This window comes from Mauremys reevesii, linkage group 2 (genome assembly GCF_016161935.1).
Source record: "Mauremys reevesii isolate NIE-2019 linkage group 2, ASM1616193v1, whole genome shotgun sequence".
NCBI lineage: Eukaryota > Metazoa > Chordata > Testudines > Geoemydidae > Mauremys > Mauremys reevesii.
Window position 1 is genome coordinate 245,434,946 of NC_052624.1, and position 20,051 is coordinate 245,454,996.

Below are 20,051 nucleotides of genomic sequence, written 5' to 3' on the forward strand. Positions count from 1 at the left end.
CCCTTTAAATGAGCAGTATACATTTTAACTTATTTTCATACTTTAGAATGAACTACCAGATTTGTGTATGTAAATGTGTTTACCGCAGCTATTTAGATCTCATAGATAGGCCTTGCTGCAGAGGCATAATGTTATCGCTACTGCTCACTAGCAGCCTTAACCAATGACCAATGTAGTTAATGGAAAGACTCCCACTGACTTCAGCAGGCATTGGATTGGCCATAGCTTTAGTAAACGTTTGTCTTGTAACATCAGAAACAATATTGTGAGGAATACTCACGTCTGATTTTTCAAAGATGGGAATCTGATCATTGATGTCAATGACATTTATTTTCACATCACACAATGTTGTGAACACTGTACAAAACAGAATAAAGCATGTCACAAGAAACATTTCTGCAGAAAACCTGAGGTGTTTTTTTTCAAGTGTCCACAATGCAATAGGCATTGTACAAGCATACAACATGGCAATTCAACAACGTAGCAATCAAAGCAAAATCCTACTGCTGTCAGAAAGCCTGGCCACAAGATATTGGGAGTCACAATTAGTTTATACTTTGACAAGGATTCCCTCAGTCTCTCCTTGCCTCTTCCTAGTTCTCTCAATATTTCCTCCATCCTCACTCTCATTCCTTTTTCCAAATTTACTTTCACCACACCCCCATCAGGAGCAGGAAGATAATGAATCTTCTGTGTTCTTCATAACATGGAGATTGTAAGGAGACTCCTCCCTCCCCCATCCAGAGATATCAGTCTTTTTTTCCCCTATGTGGGTCATCAGAGAACATTCTGGTCTTTGCTTATAGCTGGGCCTAAACTAGGTTTAACTAACAGAATGCCAATCAATGAACTCAGACAGCAGCAGACCTCACAGCCTTGTTTTAAATCCAGGAATGTGCCACAAATGGGGACAGCCCTTAGTTGGTTTTATGAGTCCAAAAAGCCTGCTCTGGTTGACTGTAAATTGTTCAAAGTCAGATCCCAGTATTTTCATCATGTATGTCATAAACCAGGAGTCAGTGAATATCCTAAACAAAATAGTTTAGATATAATTCTAAATGAGCTTCCAAAGCCAACAACCAAGCCTTTTGAAGTTCTCCTATCATTTGTTTAAACCATGCTGTTTCATTAATGTAAGAGAAATGTAATCCTGCTTACTCTGCGTGCTTCTATCTCCTACAGAGGTCAGTGTAAATTTTGTAAGTTTTGCTTGGCTAAGAACTTCAGGATGAAGCCCTTAATCTTTAATGGGAAAATGTACGTACTTTCTATTCAGTTAACCATCAGGGATTTTTGCAGTTCTTGGATAATGAGTCTTGCAAAACCTTTTTGAAGATGAACTTTTGTTCTGAATATTTGTATAAACCATCTGGACTCTCTGGCCAGCTGCACTGAACTTCAGTGAGACATTAATGCTTTCCAATAAAACCAGTGGAAACATCACAAATCATGCAATCCCTTCAGAGATTCCCATGCAATAGAAAACCTCTTACTGGAGAATTCTAGTGAACCCTCTGCCCTAGTGCTTGCTGAATTTTAATTATCACATTATGAGTCATTTCTCTGTGCATCTTTAAAACAATTAAGTACAATTCAGTAAGAAGAGCGGCCCTCAATACTGCTGCTACCTGTAATGCCCTGTCTGGGAATCGCTTAACATGAACGTCATGGATACTGAACACTGAAACAGGAAGGCTGATGAATGAAATTATTTCAGTGTGTGATGGGCTGTTTGTACTGACCTTTATCTGTCACCTCCACCGTTACAGAATAATTCGAAGCTACCTGCTTGTTTAATGAAGCGCTAGATAGCTGGAAAGTCCCAGCTTCTTGCTGGATAATAAAAAGGCTATCTAAAGGGATTTTGGGGTTCTGGTCCACAATACGGAACTGCAGGCGAGAATTAAGAGTATTTTCTTTATCCATGTCTGTAGCATGCAGAGTTCCAATATTGCTCCCTAGGGTCAAGGAAAGAATGAAGACAGTTAGATAACACATCTGTCAATATATCCTACTTTCCCATTGAATCAAATACTATGGACAATGCCGCTAGTAGGAATATAATAGACACCATAAAAATGCCAGTTGCCTGGAAAATACTGTTTGCAGTGTTGTTGTAGCCATGTAGCCAGGATATTACAGAGACAAGGTGAGCAAGTATGGCAGGCTTCACTCACCACAAGGGGCTCCTCCTTGTGGATTAGCTCCACTCAGGTCTGATGTCCCCTTCCTTGCACCATGGCCCCTCTCTCTCTGGGCTTGGGGTACTACTTCTTTTTTAATCAGCCCCTCCAGCGAAGTCACTATACTCCTCCCCTTCTGAGGTAACAGTCTCTCCAGACCAGATTGTGCAGTTGGCATCTCCGCCACTCCTGTGTCACTTCCCAGTAGCTGGTAGGAGAACCCAGGCCTGCCCTCTACACTGGGTTCCATCCCAGGGACCCTACAACAAACAGCCCAGGTCTGCATAGTCCTACCCCTTGCTGCTGTTTCCCTGGGCTTCTTCTTAGTTAGCCCTCACAGGCTTCCTTTCCCCACAACTGCTCTGGGATTTACCCTTCTGTTAGGGCTAGAAACCCAGGGCTTATTCTTCCTCCTGGGTTTTCACCTCTCTTCCTCTCTGCTCCCAGGGATTGACCTGCAGCCTTCTTCTGCTGCAAACTTTCTCATTTTATAATCCAGCCTATGCCAGCCCAGCTGGGTTTCTTGTTCAGTTAGGCCTGGCTGTCCCTCCAGGTGCAGCCAGGTACCCTGGCTCCTCAGGTCCATGTTAAACCTTTCCAGGTGTGTGTGGGGTTGGAACCCCATCACAGTGAGGTAATAGCTTTTATTGGACCAATTTCTGTTGGTTCAAGCTACTCAGAGCTCCTCTTCAGATCTTTAAAAGCAGCAAAGAATCCTGTGGCACCTTATAGACTAACAGACGTTTTGCAGCATGAGCTTTCGTGGGTGAATACCCACTTCGTCAGATGCAAGAGACTTGAAAAGGTACTCAGAGTGTCACAGGTAAATACAAGGTGGACAGATTGTTCCATAACCCTGCAATAACAGCAGATGCAAAACCTGCAGACATATCTCCACTGCTACAGTGATCTGTATCCCCCACAACACACATTTTAAGATGCATGAGTCCCACACGTACATGTCACAGCATATGGTGTAACTCCAATTACCCCAATTACAACTATGTGGGTAAAACTAGACACTTGCTACATTCTCAGATGAATTCACACAGAAAGATGATAAAAGACAAAAATACCATATCACCCATGGGCAAACACTTTTCACAAAACAATCATTCATCTGACCTCTCAGTCCTCATCCTCAAAGGAAATCTGCACAACACTTTCAAAAGATGAAGCTGGGAACTTAAATTCATAACTTTGCTAGACACTAAAAATCATGGTCTTAATAAAAATATTAAGAACATAAGAACATAAGAAAGGCCGTACCGGGTCAGACCAAAGGTCCATCTAGCCCAGTATCTGTCTACCGACAGTGGCCAATGCCAGGTGCCCCAGAGGGAGTGAACCTAACAGGCAATGATCAAGTGATCTCTCTCCTGCCATCCATCTCCATCCTCTGATGAACAGAGGCTAGGGACACCATTCTTACCCATCCTGGCTAATAGCCATTTATGGACTTAGCCACCATGAATTTATCCAGTCCCCTTTTAAACATTGTTATAGTCCTAGCCTTCACAACCTCCTCAGGTAAGGAGTTCCATAAGTTGACTGTGCGCTGCGTAAAGAAGAACTTCCTTTTATTTGTTTTAAACCTGCTGCCTATTAATTTCATTTGGTGACCCCTAGTTCTTGTATTATGGGAATAAGTAAATAACTTTTCCTTATCCACTTTCTCAACATCACTCATGATTTTATATACCTCTATCATGTCCCCCCTTAGTCTTCTCTTTTCCAAGCTGAAGAGTCCTAGCCTCTTTAATCTTTCCTCGTATGGGACCCTCTCTAAACCCCTAATCATTTTAGTTGCCCTTTTCTGAACCTTTTCTAGTGCTAGAATATCTTTTTTGAGGTGAGGAGACCACATCTGTACACAGTATTCGAGATGTGGGTGTACCATGGATTTATATAAGGGCAATAATATATTCTCAGTCTTATTCTCTATCCCCTTTTTAATGATTCCTAACATCCTGTTTGCTTTTTTGACCGCCTCTGCACACTGCGTGGACATCTTCAGAGAACTATTCACGATGACGCCAAGATCTTTTTCCTGACTCGTTGTAGCTAAATTAGCCCCCATCATGTTGTATGTATAGTTGGGGTTATTTTTTCCAATGTGCATTACTTTACATTTATCCACATTAAATTTCATTTGCCATTTTGTTGCCCAATCACTTAGTTTTGTGAGATCTTTTTGAAGTTCTTCACAATCTGCTTTGGTCTTAACTATCTTGAGCAGTTTAGTATTGGATTTATAGTTACAACAATCTGTAATCCACAAACCCCCCTTTTTTGTCCTATGACTGCAGAGGTGTTAAGTGGCCACTTCAACTTGAATGGTCTCTTCAGGGGCAGCTCCAGGCCCCAGCATGCCAAGCGCATGCTTGGGGCTGCAAGCCACTGGGGGCGCTCCACCGGTCGCCACAAGGGCGGCAGGCAGGCTGCCTTCGGCAGCTTGCCTGCGGAGGGTCCGCTGGATTCAGACCTCCCGCAGGCGCTGAAGCCGTGGGACCAGCGGACCCTCCGCAGGCAAGCCGCCGAAGATAGCCTGCCTGCCGTGCTTGGGGCAGCAAAATGCCTAGAGCCACCCCTGGGTCTCTTACAATGTGTGTTAACCACTTATGCTAAACAATCTGTTCCACCTTGTACTGAGCTGTGACCCTCTAAGTACCTTCCCCAGACCTGAAGAAGAGCTCTGTCTAGTTCAAAAGCCTGTGTCCTTCGCCAACAGAAGTTGGTTCAATAAAAGATATTACCTGACCAACCTTTTCTCTGGAAAATACAGTAAAGAAACACAGTAACTTTATATTAAAGCTATGCATCAACATAGCTCAATCAACAGTTATGGGGTTGATGCAGGAATTAGTGGGTGCAATTCTATGGCCCGTGTTGTGCAAGATGTCAGCGTTCTTGCCTTAAATTATCTGAACAAGTAATGTAGAGACTTAGGGACAGATTTCACTAACATTGATGTAAATCAGAAGTAACTACACTGAAATTAATGGAGTTACACCAATGTAGCATCCATATAAGAGACAGGAGAATCAAAGCACTTATCCAGTGAGAGTAAACCATATTTTTAATCTTAAAAAAGGAAAGCAAATTCTATTGTACATTTTAGCATTGTGATTGTAGGAGAGCACAATATTGTATTTTAAATTATTTGATTTTGCAACTCTCACTCACCATGACTAGCTCAGTTGCATAAACAATCCAACTGTAGTCAGTGGGACAATTTGCATGAATAAGCACTATTCAAAGTGAATTAATGTGACAGAATTGGGCCCTGAAATTGTTAATTCTAGTTTCATCAGATGGAAACAATGTTCAGACAGTGAGAACGATAGTTACCTTCATGATGTCTTACCTAATCCTTCATTCTCCTGAACTTCAAATATAGTCAAAGCATTCAGGCACACAGGAGGATTATCATTAATGTCTTCAACCTGAACGAAGATTAACAAAGGCAGGCCCAGTTCCTCTCCTTTATCATCTTTTGCAGTTGCAAAGAATGAATACTACAATGATAATATTGCAATTAGGAATAATAAACGCAACAACTATAATAGCTTCCATTTAAAGAGATCGCAGTGAAAACCTTGCTACCAAATGAAAGCTCTTTCTGTATGTCTTAATAACATTTTCATCTATTTTAATACTAATTACTTATAGGCTCTTATATGGTATCTATTACCATGTTATCTGAATGCCTCACAATTCATCAATGCATTTATTCTCCCAACACCCAGGAGAGGCAGGAAAACATTGTTCTCTCCATTTCACCGATGAGTAACTCAGACACAGATAGGTGAAGTGCACAAGATGTCTGTGTGAGAGCTGAAACAGAATCTATGGGTGTCATCCTAGCATCAATGAAGTCAATGGCAAGACTCCCATTGATTTCAATGGGTTGGGATTTCACCCTATATCTCCATCTAGTCCCAGGCCAGTGTCAGTTACAACCACAAGGCTATCCTTCCTCTCTGTGGCCACAATTTAGTAAGGAATTTAAGAATGTGCCAAACTTTAAGCATATGATTAGTCGCATAGAAGTGTTTAAAGTTAGGCACCTGCTTATGTTCCTTGAAGAATTAGGGCCTAAAACTGTATTCTCTCCTGGAAATACTTATTCTACCTTCAAAAGTAGGCAAATGATCACGGTTTTATTCATGAAATTTCTTTTTCATGCCCCTCTTGATGAGGCATTGCTGTGAGGTCAGCAAATTCCCAGGCAAATGCTGACTGTACAGTTAGAGAAAACAAACTGAGAAATGCTATGGAAGGTACCATTTTTTAAATTAAACAGGAAACACAAAATGGTGAGGGAGATCAAATCTCTTTAGATATGCTGACTGGTCACTATGTAGTATTTTAGCAATTCTTTCAACGTCACAAGAAGGGAGATTTATAGCCTGAAAGCTTATAAATTATACAATGTATTTATTGGCCCATAAAAAGCATATGTTTAATACCAAAATAGACTCACTTTAATTCCATGATGAACCTAATGTCAGCATCGTGGACTATTCCTGGGGCTAAATTAAAATGCAGCTCTTCAATTTTGTGTTTATTCAGGATGACAGGCTAGATCCTGTCACCTTGGGTATGTCTACAATGCCATTAAAAACCTGTGGCTGGCCTGTACCAGCTGACTTGAGCTCGTGAGGCTCAGGCTAAGGGGCTGTTTAATTGCAGCATAGACGTTCGGGCTGTGAAGTGGGAGGGTCCCAGAGCTCAGGCTGCAGCCCAAGCCCAAACTTCTATACTGCAGTTAAACATCCCTTAGCCCAAGTCAACAGGCACGGGCCAGCCATGGGTTTTTAACTGCAGTGTAGCCATGCCCTCAGTTCCAGTCACAGGCGCAGGGCTGGCTCCAGGCGCCAGCCCAGCAAGTAGGTGCTTGGGGCAGCCAATGGAGAGGGGCGGCATACGTCCTGGTCTTCGGTGGGAATTCAGTGGCGGGTCCCTCACTCCCTCTCAGAGCGAAGGACCAGCCACCGAATTGCTGCCAAAGACTGAAGCAGCAATGGTAGAGCTGATCACAATCGCGGCTTTTTTTTCTCTTTCTCTCTTTTTGCTGCTTGGGGTGGCAAAAACCCTGGAGCCAGCCCTGCACAGGCTCCAACTTTCAGCTTTCCCCACTCTACCCTGAGGCCTCACCCCCACTCAGCCCTTTCCCCCAAAGCCCCACTCTCACTTCACCTCTTCCAACCCCCCCTTCCCCTCCCCTCCAGTACCTCCCACCCGCCACTGAACAACTGATTGGCGATGAGTAGGAGGCGCTGCGAGGGATGGGGAGGAGCTGATCAGCGGGGCCCACCAAACAACTAATTGGCAGGTGGCTGGTGGGAGATATATTTTTTTCAAGGGGTGTTCCAGCCCCGGAGAACCCCCAGAGTCAGCACCTATGTTTCCAGTCCACCGGCACAAAACAGTCATAAGGCTGGTGGATACAGCTGTCTCATGATTCCCCCAGCATGGGGGAAACCCCAGGTGATGTCAGGCCAGCATAGCAGCTCCTGTGCCCAACCCCCCCTTCCCACTCTCCCCTCTAGCGAAGGACCTATGGGTCGAGACAAGGGAGCTTAGCCAAAGGGCTGCTGCACTCTAGTGAACCCCAGCCACTAGACACACCTCTTAAAGCCACTGACAACTGGCACAACTTGGAGCAGCCCTGGGATTACAGTTGCTGTTCAAATTTAAAGCGTTCTTTATATGAACACTTGCTTTTAATTAGTGAAGCACATGCATGTGTGTGCTGTTAAATCTTAGCCCTAGCTGATGTAGGCTACACAGACTACACATGGCTAATTTCTTTCCTCTTTATGGAAAGAATGTGTAGGAATATACCTGGAGAGAGAGAGAGAGTCTGATAACATCTGTTGTTGGGTAAACTCTTCATTATCTTTACAGTAAGTTCATTTCTTTTGTTTTGCCTACTGTGAAGAGGCACCCCACCTCTTGGAGAAGAAAGGCAGGAAGACTTGAGAGAGTTAATAATTCCACCCGCCAGCAAAGCCACAGTCCAACACTCGATCAGTTACTATAACACTGTCTCTGTACACAGCACATGTTCTGTGCAATTCAGGGTAGGCTGTGAAAACTGCAATAACTACAGAACTCGTGTTGCTTTAGAAAGAAATACTATAAAGTGCTGAATTAATGGCTGTTGGGTGGATGAATGCAGTGTAGCGTGATGGGCATGCCTGCTGGTAAATTGCCTGAGAGTCCATGGCTATCAAGTCACTCAAATTCATCCAGAAACCACATCAAATTAAAAATATCTATCCTCTTTCTCCTCCCTCTCCCACCACTAACTCTCCTACATTTACACGCCCAGCCACTATTGAGTCTCAGACTTTGGGCTACTGCATCAGTCAGGTTTCTCATGTTTACTTACCGATTCCTTTTCTTCCCTATCCAGGGGTTCAGTCACATAAATCATCCCATTCTGATCAATTGTAAATGGGAACCTGGGCAGCCTCTCCCTTTGCAGAAGGTCATATATTGCACCTGGCTCATTCCACTGCACCTAAAATCCCCAGAATGAGTTAAAACAAAGGATTAGAAGCATGGACTGAGATTCAGCTGGTTGAAGCACTGGGAATGAAAAGGAAAAGATAGATTTTCTGGTTTTCACATTATTTTATTTTAGGTCATAAACCTAACCATTTGGCAGGCCTTGGAACTGGGACTCCAAGGCCCAGATGATGGTCCCAGCTCTGCCACTGGTCTGCTGAATGACCTTGGACAAGTCACTCTCTTTGCCTCAGTTTCCTTATCTGTAAAATGTGTATAATAACACTTACCTCCTTTTAAAAGCACCTTGAGCTCTACAAATGAAAAGTGCTGTGTAAGAACAAGGTATGTTATTACAGTATTGTAATGGCATCATGCTAATTTACAGCCAACTTCTGTGCTTTTGCTCTTGAGCTTTAGTCACCTAAGCAGTTTGGGTTCACAGATGGAAGTGTAGAGTGGCAAGTCAAATCTTAGGGGAGGAGGAGGTGATACACATAAAATTATCTGACTGGTCTGGCACATAGTCTGATCTCCCAGCGACTTTAGGGGCTGAACCACTACTGTTTCCTCATTGATGGGGTGAGGTGGGTGAGCATAACCAACGCTGCAACTGAAGGAGTTGGAGGACATTCCATAAAGGGAACTTGAGAGAGTTTTCCTCCCTGCTGGGCACCCTCCCATGAGTTTGTCTGCGAGAGAGGCAATCAAGCCCTACATTTGCTATTACCGGTGCTAGTACCTAGCACTACCCATATTTTTCCCAACTGTTGAATTCCCCATCTGTAAAAATCCTCCCTGCATTCTTTAAAAGACTAATTCTCTGTTACATCAATGAGCTCTTGCTTTCATAATTCATATTGTGACAAACAGCGTTGGAATGAGTATTCTTTCTGTTCCTTTGAGTTTCCTATACATCAGCAGAATTCCTTATGCATTGCCTGCAGTTCATAGAATATACCAAGACTAGTACTTTCGGTAAACTTGAGTGGGAAAATCCTTGTGTCACTGTAACATTAATATTGCTCTGGTCTGTACCTTAATCATCTCCCTAGCATCCATTTCAGAATAAGGATATTATAGGGAAATCGACACTAACGCCCTCTTCCAGTTTATGTAAAATATGCCCAAGGGGCCAAATCTTGAAATCCATATTCCATTTTTACTCAGTCCTTCCTCAGCCCAAACTCCCATGGACTGCAATATCCAACACGGAAGATGTACCAAAGTCTTGATAACTGGAAGAAGATCCTGCAGCTGGCAGGGAACATTTAAGGCTTGTAGATGCACTGACATTAGTCATTTCTGTGATTTCTAGATCCTACCTGTGTGATAGAGATGGGATGAGGCTCAGTAGAGTTTTCTTTGATAGATACTTTCGGAGGTGCCTTCCAAATGTTCTCCTTCACAGTTATTTCCACATCAGTGTTACTGGTTAAAGCGTTCTCTGACCTTCCTGCCAAATCCTTCACTATGACAACAAGGGTGAACGTAAGCTGCTTTTGGGGATCTAATAAACGAGAACCTAGAAAACAAAACAAAGAGACATGAGAGAAACTTAACAAAAGCTCTGTTACTGGTACATTGTTTAGCTGCTGAGAAATCCCAGCCTCTGCTTTGTATGCGTCCATTGCGATATCTTGCTTTTACAACTGTTAGTCTAGGCTTCTCTCCAGGAACTTAAAGATGATCCTCTGTGTTGGAACATGGGAAACAGGTGAAAGCAGCACTCCAAGAGAGGCAATAGGTATTAGCTAGTACAGGTAATGTTTTAGGATCTGATCAAACTCCCATTGAAGTCAGTGGAAGTCATTCCATTGAGTTCACTGGGAGTTTAATAAGACTCTTAGCCTGCTACATTGCTTCAATTTCCTGAAAATGTTGAGAACTACTGTTTTGAGAGAGACACCTTCAGAAAAAAAATTAAAAATCAAATGCAGAGTTGCAGAGTTGGAAATACACTAGTATTGGTTCCAGCATATTTAGATTGTAATCTCATTAAGGCACGGACCATCTCTTTGTTCTGTGTTTGTACAGCACCTAGCACAATGGGGTTCCAGACACTACCAAAATAAAAAACAATTAATAATAGTAATAACAGCAAATGAGACTATAGTTCCATAAATAGCTCCCACTGACTTCAGTTGGAGTCACAAATCCTCCATACCTCTCAGTATCAGAGCAGGCCCTTAATAAATATGTCCCATGGGCTAACTTTATTCTGGGGATTGGTTGGAAAGGAACTTTCTTCTTTTATCTTGATTCAAGTCCCTCCTAGACCCACTGTTTCCACAAGGATCACAAGAAGAGGCTTAAATAAATAGTTAAGGAAAACCCCTCCTAAATTCTCTCTCATCTGGGTTTCCTTGTGCTCTCCATTTTTAGTCTAAAGACTCTTCAAATCAGGAAGTAACTGTTGTTATTATTTTGCATCACATACTGCATGGAACCCGTGGTCAGTGCTTAACATACAAACAATAACAATACTAATGATAATTTTACATACCATTCTCACTTGTTGAGATTGCTCCAGTTACGTTATCAATCTGAAAAAGCATCGACTTATAAGGGTCGGGAAAATGGTGGAGAATGTTGTAACTCAGCTGTGCATTGGGAGTTGTAGGATCATCACGGTCAGTGGCATGGACACGCAGGAAGGGTTTACCTGTTTGGATGTAGAAGAAAAGCCAGTAAGAGAATGGATAAAGGGCCTTGATTCTCTAATCCATTCATGTGCAGTTCAGGTATGGGGGAGAGGAGGAGACCCACAGGGATGTGCTTGACAGCTCCTTGATTCAGGACCTCACATCCCCTGTACAAGTTAGGTTGCACAGAGCAGCCTTAATTTACATCATTGGCATAAGTAAGGTCCCTCTGGGAACCTTGCCCCCTCTGACACACCCCTGACATGCTGCCACTTTCCCCTTACACAAGGTGGGGACTGGCTGATGTAGGGTATGGCAGTGCCATCTCAGCCAGCTTTCCACCTCCTCAGAGTTCCTTGGGAAGGGGGCATTCTCTGACAGTTCTGTTTGGTTAGTTTAGGGCCACATCATGGTGCTCCTGCAAATAATCCATCACAGAGGGTATAGAGAACATGCAACACTTACTGCATTTAGAATTGTTACCATTAAAGAGGCTGCTCTACACTAGATTTTGGTTTCATGGGAAATGTTGACATAGCAAAATTTGGTTTTGTTCCAGAGCAAAAAGAAATACTTTTGAAATTTCCTGAAAAATGGCAATTAAAAAAAATAATTTGGGAAAATGTAATTTGGGAAAAATTTCACATCACAATGAAATGTCTTTTGAAATTTATTTTTTCCATTTCTACATTTTTATTATTTGTACATTATTTAATGGCATGTCAGTGGTAATAGTGCATAGTATGACATACCATAACATACCCAATCGTGTCCTAATATAACATGACATGTCTTTTTTGTTTAATTAAGGGAAGATGCTACTTAGTACAGATTGAAACATTTTAGTTTATTTTTTATCAAAGTGTCTCCTACTTGTAACAAAACATAACATACTGGGCCAGACCAATAGTCCATTTAGCCCAGCATCCTGTCTTCTGCCAGCGGCCAGTGCCAGGTGCTTCGCAGGGAATGAACAGAGCAGGCCAATTGTTGAGTGACCCATCCCCTGTCATCCAATCCCAGCTTCTGGCAGTCAGAGGCTTAGGGACACCCAGAGCATGGGGTTGTGTCCCTGACAATTTTGGCTAATAGCCATTGATGAACCTATCCTCCATGATGTCCTCTAATTCGTTTTTTTAACCCATTTATACTTTGGCCTTCACAACATTCTCTAGCAACAAATTCCACAAGTTGACTGTGTGCTATGTAAAGAAGTACTTTTTTGTTTGTTTTAACCTGCTGCCTATTAATTTAATTGGGTGACCTATGCTTCTTGCAGTATGTTAAAGAGTAAATAACACTTCCTTATTTACTTTCTCCGCACCATTCATGATTTGATAGATCTCTATTATATCCCCCCTTAGTCCTCTGTTTTCTAAGCTGAACAGTCCCAGTCTTTTTAATTTCTCCTCATATTGAAACTGTTCCATTCCCTTTATCATTTTTGTTACCCTTCTCTGTACATTTTCCAAGTCTAATATATCGTCTTTGAGATGTGGTGAATAGAACTGCATGCAGTATTCAAGATGTGGGTGCACCATGAATTTATATAGTGGCATTATGATATTTTCTGTTTTATTATCTCTCCCTTTCCTAATGGTTATTAACATTCTGTTCACTTTTTTGACTGCCACTGCACACTGAGCAGATGTTTTCAGAGAACTATCCATGATAAGATCTCTTTCTTGGAGCTAATTTAGACCCCATCATTTTATATGTATAGTTGGGATTATGTTTTCCAATGTGCATTAGTTTGCATTTATCAACATTGATTTTCACATGCATTTTGTTGCCCAGTCACCCAGTTGTGTGATAACCCTTTGTAATGCTTCGCAGTCAGTTTTAGACTTAACTGTGTTGAGTAATTTTGTATCATCTGCAAACTTTGTCACCTCACTGTTTACCTCTGTTTACAAAACAATTTGACCCTTTTCACTACAATACAAACAACAGACACTTTTGATTTTTTCAGTCTGTGTTATGTAGCAGTTGCCATAATTTTTAAAAAATAAAATATTTGACTATTATATTGTCAAAATATGACATGAAAATATATGATGTCATATTATGCACTATTACCACTGATGTTCATTAAATAATTTAAAAATAATTTAAAAATGAAAAACATAAAATAAAGTTCAAAATAAAAATTTCATTTTGAAATTAAATTTTTAAATTTTTCCAAAACAAATTTTTTTTCAAATGAAAACATTTTGCTTTGGGGAACATTTTGCTTGCAGGAAATTTCATTGAATTTGATGTGATTTTATGAATATTTTCAGTTAAATCAAAATGGTATTTTCTGATGGAAAAATGGTTGAACAAAAATGTTCAGATATGCTGTATAATAGACCTTTTTGGTGAAAAGCATAATGTGGAACATTAAGAGATAGTGGACAGTATATTGAAGCATGGAACTGTGAACAAACTTTTAAACTTTAATTGTTGATCCATTCAACATATAAAAAACCCTATCACCTGCATGAACTGCAAATATACTCAAGAACTATTGCATTTCTTTCTTGCCTGCTCAAGCCACAGAGTCCTATACTTCACTAAAAGCTCTTTTTTTGTTCCATGATCTGAGGGCATGTCTACACTTACCTCTGGAGTGATCAATCCAGCAGGGGTTGATTTATCGTGTCTAGTGAAGACACGATAAATTGACCGCCGAGCGCTCTCCTGTCGACTCCAGTACTCCACCAGCGCGAGAAGAGTAGGCGGAGTGGACGGGGGAGCATCAGCAGTCAGTCTACCTCAGTGAAGACACCGCGAGAAGAAGATCTAAGTACATCGACTTCAGTTACTTTATTCACGTAGCTGATGTTGCTTAACTTAGATCGATCCCCCCAGGCCACAGTGTTAATAGCTGGTTATGTCTCTCTTTTCATTCTCTTGGCTCTTATCACTGTTTTCCATACCTTTATGACTTCTAAATTGGTTTACTGCAATCGACAATACAAAACTACTTGAAAACTACGGATGGTGCAGCCCACTTTCTGGGCAGTGTTTTACCACAGAAAATATAAAGCACTAATTATCTAATAACAATAGTGGCATCTTTTTTTCCACCTCTAGGGTGATCTATAAAGACCTAAATAATTTATATCCCTTGTAACACCTACTTTCGGTGTGCTCTTCGGCATGTTTTTTAACTTCTTTTAGCTTCAGCTTCCGTCTGCAGTGCACAAGGGGGATAGTGATATTTACGTACTAAATAATGTTTGTAATATGGTAAGTTCTATGAAACCTTTCAGCTGTGATAGACACACACCACTCTGTTAATCTATGTGCTATTTGTATTATATTGTACCCAGTCATGCCTTTAGTTTGTAACATCCTTTTTGACAAGGTGATATTCTTTGTTTAGCATTTTCAATCTACTATATTGCACATCTTCATTAAATTGCACGATATACATTTTAAATAGCAAAAATAATATTAAATATTAATGATAATGGCCTTTACCTGGACGGGAATTCTGCCATACTGCTCCATAGTATTTTGACTTCTCAAACTTTGGTGGGTTGTCATTAATATCCTGAACATTGATAATAATAGAGTAGGGACCTTTCACTTTCTCTCCCGTTACATTCAGAGCCTCCACCTAATATTGAAAAGCAAAAGAAATGGCCAGGAAAGATTTTCACTTAAGTGAGTTGGAAAATTGCATCCAGCATGTTGAAGCTGAAGAGTAAAAATGGTCTGAACTGATCATTTTCATGTGAAGATGAGCCTACATAACAGTCATGCAGCAACTGCTGAGACACACTCAATAAATCTTGGTACCACCTTATTTCAAAGTGAGTTTCACTGGACTGGAACATCGTTAGCATACATCCTTATTATAGTTGTTTTATTTTAAGCTTTATTAGTCATGACACTGTTCATCGGATGATTTTCATTGCACAGTATACTAACATTATAAAGTGGTCCCTGATGTTAGTGACCTGTTTCAGTAGCAGTCTGATCTCCATGGTGGAGACCAGGTAGGTCTTAGGTCTGGAAGGTGCTGGACCAGGGCAGAGTGCTCAGCACCTTTCAGGAGCGACCCCTTAATGCTTTCCCTCTTCATATAGAAATTGATGTTTTCCATACCACAATGACAAAAGCATGAGTATGTGTCTGCTTGAGTTTGCTATTCTACAAGTGGCCAGAAAAAGTAAACTGAGCCACAGGGTCAGCCTAAGGAATTAGCCAATTAGCCACAGAACAGTGTGTTAGTAGAGCTGTCCAGGGATTTTCCTTTGCATAAACATTTTTGAGATTTTTGAGATTTTGGCATTTTGCGGGGGGGGCGGTGAGGGGTTGGGAGGGGAGAGGTTCATTCTGAAAAAATCTCAAAAACAAATTGTGGAAAGGAGACTGGAAAAATTCCACTGTGGTAGAACCAAACCAGAATGTTTTGGCTTATCAGCTGCCTGTCTGGTTTTTAAAAAAGCAAACTGAAAAAAAAATTCCCTCATGTGGCATTAGTCTGACACCCACAATGGTCATTGACTAAATTGGAAACTTATGTCCCCAGCACAGACCTTTGCCACTTGAGCTAACAGAGTAATTGATAGCAACGTAGGTTGTCATTCTCTCTATGAGCCAGCACTGGACAGGGATGAGACAACACTTTGCCAGAGAGTTTCACAAATATTTGCTTATAGCAGAGGACTGGTGAGACTCCGGAACCTTTGGTTCCATTCCAGGCTCTGGAAGGGAGTGTGATCTTGTGGACACAGACTCTCTTCTGCCTGTTTTCCCCAAGCTTCACCCCTTCTGCCCCATACTCTCCAACCTGTACCTATCCCAGTCTTGTCTCTTCTCCAGCCCTGCCTCTTTGCCCATTCTCCCTTCCTACCCAGTCCCAGTCTCCACTCTTCAGACTTCTCATCCCAGTCCAAGTTTCCGTGCGTGTCCATTCCTAATCTTCCCCCTCCATGATCCCTGTGTTTCAGTCTCCCCTACCTACTCCCAATATCTCTCTCTCCCTACTCACAGTCTCCTCCCTCAGCCAGTCCCAGTTCCTCCCTCCCAGTTCCTCATCTGATCTGTCTCTCCCCACATACTTCCTCCCAGTCCCAGTGTCCCTCCCAGGCTCCTCATCCAATCTCAATCTCCCCCACATTCTCTCCCTGGCCCCTAGACCCAGACTCTTTTGCTCAGACAGTCCCAGTTCTCCCCTTGCACCCAGCTCCTTGTGAGATCTGTCTCCCATTGCCCCACTTTCCCCCCATACTTGTTCCTAGTCCCAGTCTCCTTGCCCAACCAGTCACAGCCTCCCCTTCCAACTTTTCCAGCCTCCCCACCCAGCTCCCAGTCCCAGTCTCTTCGCCCAACCAGTGCCAGTCTTCTCCTAACTCCCTGTCCCAGTTTCTCTCCCCACCTCCAGTCCCAGTCTTATCAGACTCCTTGGCCCAATCTACTCCATTCACCCCTCCCCCACAATCCAGCTCCTCTCCCCTTTGTATTCAAATTAGACAGCTTCCTCATCCATGCTGCCTGGATTCCAGGGGCTCAAGGAGAGGACAAGAAAGACAGGCTTCCTGCTCTGAGTTCTGGTGCCTGGCCCCACCCTGCCTAGAGCAGTAATTACAGGGAAAGTCTGGTTTCACCCCTGTATTGCTGGTCTGGAGCATATTCAGTCACTCTGAGAGGATGGTGCATGTGGAGTGTGGTCAGCACTAGGAACTGTGAGAGGCTTGAACATGGATGGAATCTTCAGCAATTTTAGCTGCTAAAATGGCAGATGTCTCTACTGAGCATGTGCAAACTGTAATTTTTCAAAGGCTCTTAACTTGTCCAAATTTGGGCAGATTTTTCCCAAGGATGACCTAGGGCAAACCTTTGACACAAAAGCTTTCCCCCTGATAAATTTCAAACCCTTGCTCCAAAGCATGGGATCACTAGTGCCGTTCAAAAAAAAGGACGCCAGAAATTTTTAACAATTTTAAGAATTTCTTTCCCTACCCTTGTTCTTGAAAAAAGCTGAACCACTCTGGCTGAAATTAAAAAACAAAAAATCAGCCCGGAGCAGACACCCAGGATGAAAAATTTCAACCCCGGTGGTTAAAATTGAGCCAAGTTATAAGCCACTGAAAACAGGATCTTATCATGGGAAGGGTCAGGCAGACATAGTAGTAAGTGGCTCTACCAGCCCTACAGTCATACCTGGATCATTTATAAAAGGTTTATCCAAGTACAAAGCATTCAGAACACATTTTCTGTGTCACAATCCCCTCCTCTGATGGCAGTAGCCCTCCACTGTAAAACCAGAAACAAGCACTCAAATAAATGAATATAACATAGCTAGCTGTCCCCAGGCTGCCAGATGAGGAGAAATGTCCCAGAGTCAAACCGTCTACTGGCAATGAATTAGGTGGCAGCAAACAGGCTGGTAGGAAATTTCAACTGACGTTAGTTTCAAATTTCGGCAAAAAAAAAAAAGAAAAATTAATAACACTCCCACTCTTTTTCAACCTGCTCCATTTCTCATTTATTTCACCTGTAGCCTGTGGATTGCTTTGTTTTCCCTGTCTAGAGACCTGTTAAGATACAGATAGCCATCAGTTGACGCAATCTCAATGACGCCATCTTCTTCACCAGACAGTCTCAAACTGACAGCAGGTGGCTCAATTGTAAACTAGAGAGGAAAAGAGAAAAGTCAGGAGAAGAGGTTCCTTTTCAGGAATATTTCAGAGAATTTAACTTTCTTAATTCACAATTTTTTAAATTCATTGTCAACATTTTCTTTGCTAGAGTGGGCAAATGATATTCAAACACATTGGCGTTTTTCCTGTCTTAAATTAGTAGATGAATCATTGTTAACATTACTTTCCCATCTCTAGAATGCAGTAAGGGGGAAAGCAGACATCTGTCTAAAACGGAAGCTGGTCCGAGTACAGGAATGGAAAAAACATAACACACTCATCCTCCATCTATTTGAGTATTGGCTCTGCCATTCATCTTTCACTAGAAACAAAGCTCCTGACACTTGGAATTACTGTCACTGTGGGTAAAGGGAATCTCTAAAGAAAAGGAAATCAGGTAGAATACAGTTCGCAGATTCATAGATTCCTAGGCCAAAAGGACCATTGTGATAATTTAATCTGACCTGTTGTATAACATAGGCCATAGAATTTTCCCCAAATATTTCCTTTTGAAGTAGAGCATATCTTTTTAAAAAACAACCAATCTTGAATTCAAAATTGCCTGTGATGGAGAATCCACTGCCCCCCATGGTAAGATGTTCCCATGGTTAATTACCCTCACTGTCAAAAATGTAGGTGTTATTTCTAGTCTGAATTTGTCTAGTTTCAGCTTTCAGACACTGGATCTTGTTATGCCTTTGTCTGATGGACTGAACATACACTGCATGTAATTTCTTAAGTTCATTCTCTAGGAATGTTGATTATAGCAATAGACTATTTTAGATTTATCCTCTTGGAACTCATTTGATAGAGGCTGATGCTTTAAATTTAATCAGCAGGCACTAAATTATCAGATAACAAAAGTCAAAGTTTCTATCATAACCCATCTTGGGGCTGCTTTTCCTCTTGAAATCAAGAGCAAAACTCTCATTGATATCAATGAGCATAGGATGGATCTTTTGAACAAAGAGCTAACAGTAGAGTTAATGATTACCTGGTATATTACATGAAGTCCAGTTGTACCTTCTGATACAGAGAAAGTCATGTCTTGCAGAGGTCCACTGGCGAACAATCCATTCATACCATGGTATGCAGCCTGTGCAGGAGGGAAGTAGAGGAAGATGATCAATATCTTTTCTATGCTGGCTGCAATCCAACAGCCCTAGCATCACTGCAGTATGAAAAAGAACCTTTAAAAAAAAAATTCACTAAAATAACATTAAGTGAACAGTGCTGAGAATGGCTGGCTTTTAATGTAGATTTTTAATGTGTTTTTAATGATTTTTTAATGCTGGTTTTTAATGTAGATCCATTTTTTAAAAATTGATATCATTTTTAAAAATTCTATTTCAAAACAAATATTTAAATGCTGCCTTTTTCCAAAGTAAATATATTACTTAATTAAATATCACATGCTCCGCTTGCAAAAGGAACCAATTTGTGTGCACAAAAGGACTGAGGGCTAGATTGAGACCATACATCTAGTCAGAGCTGTAACTAGGCATTTTAGCATCTGGGGTGAGCAAGCATATTTGCACCCCCTAGAAGCGATGCGTGGCAGGACATGCAAGGTCACCCCTCAGATTTCTGCTTCCATTTAGCACAGAGGTTTTCACACTGTGGGGCATACCCACCTACAGATAGCTGTGCTGCCCTAAGAGCAGCTTACTTTCATTCTGACTGGCATTCTGGAGGCTCTGCCCACTCCTGGCTAACATGCCTGTGGTACTGGGGGCGGGGAGGCGTTGTAGTGCCTGCTCTTCCATCCCCTCCTCAGAGTGCTCATGCAGGTGATTGGGGATCAGGGCTTAAGTCCCTTACTCCTCTGCTTGTCCATTCAAGGGCAAGTGACAATCTTGCCCAAAATAGGTCAGTTGGTTGCAGGGGCGGCTCTAGGAATTTCGCCACCCCAAGCACGGCGGCACGCCGAGGGGGCCCCCTGGCGGTCGCCGGTCCCGCGGCTTCAGTGGACCTCCTGCAGACGTGCCTGCGGAGGGTCCGCTGGTCCCGCAGCTCCGGTGGAGCATCCGCAGGCACGCCTGCGGCAGGTCCACCGGAGCCGCGGA

General features: G+C 42.1%; 1 protein-coding gene across 1 annotated transcript in view; it reads right to left on the reverse strand.

Annotated features, from left to right (window-relative positions):
* CDH17 (cadherin 17) overlaps positions 1–19,066 on the reverse strand; it is a 31,396-nt gene extending 12,330 nt beyond the window's left edge. Inside the window, exons 1-9 of the mRNA XM_039523021.1 lie at positions 18,980–19,066; positions 17,841–17,978; positions 14,816–14,954; positions 11,209–11,367; positions 10,028–10,227; positions 8,584–8,715; positions 5,551–5,701; positions 1,743–1,958; positions 281–357 (exon numbers count right to left, since the gene is read on the reverse strand). Coding sequence (XP_039378955.1) covers positions 281–357; positions 1,743–1,958; positions 5,551–5,701; positions 8,584–8,715; positions 10,028–10,227; positions 11,209–11,367; positions 14,816–14,954; positions 17,841–17,978; positions 18,980–19,066 — 1,299 coding nt within the window. The remainder of the gene's footprint in view (positions 1–280; positions 358–1,742; positions 1,959–5,550; positions 5,702–8,583; positions 8,716–10,027; positions 10,228–11,208; positions 11,368–14,815; positions 14,955–17,840; positions 17,979–18,979) is intronic.
* Positions 19,067–20,051: the final 985 nt, after the last annotated feature.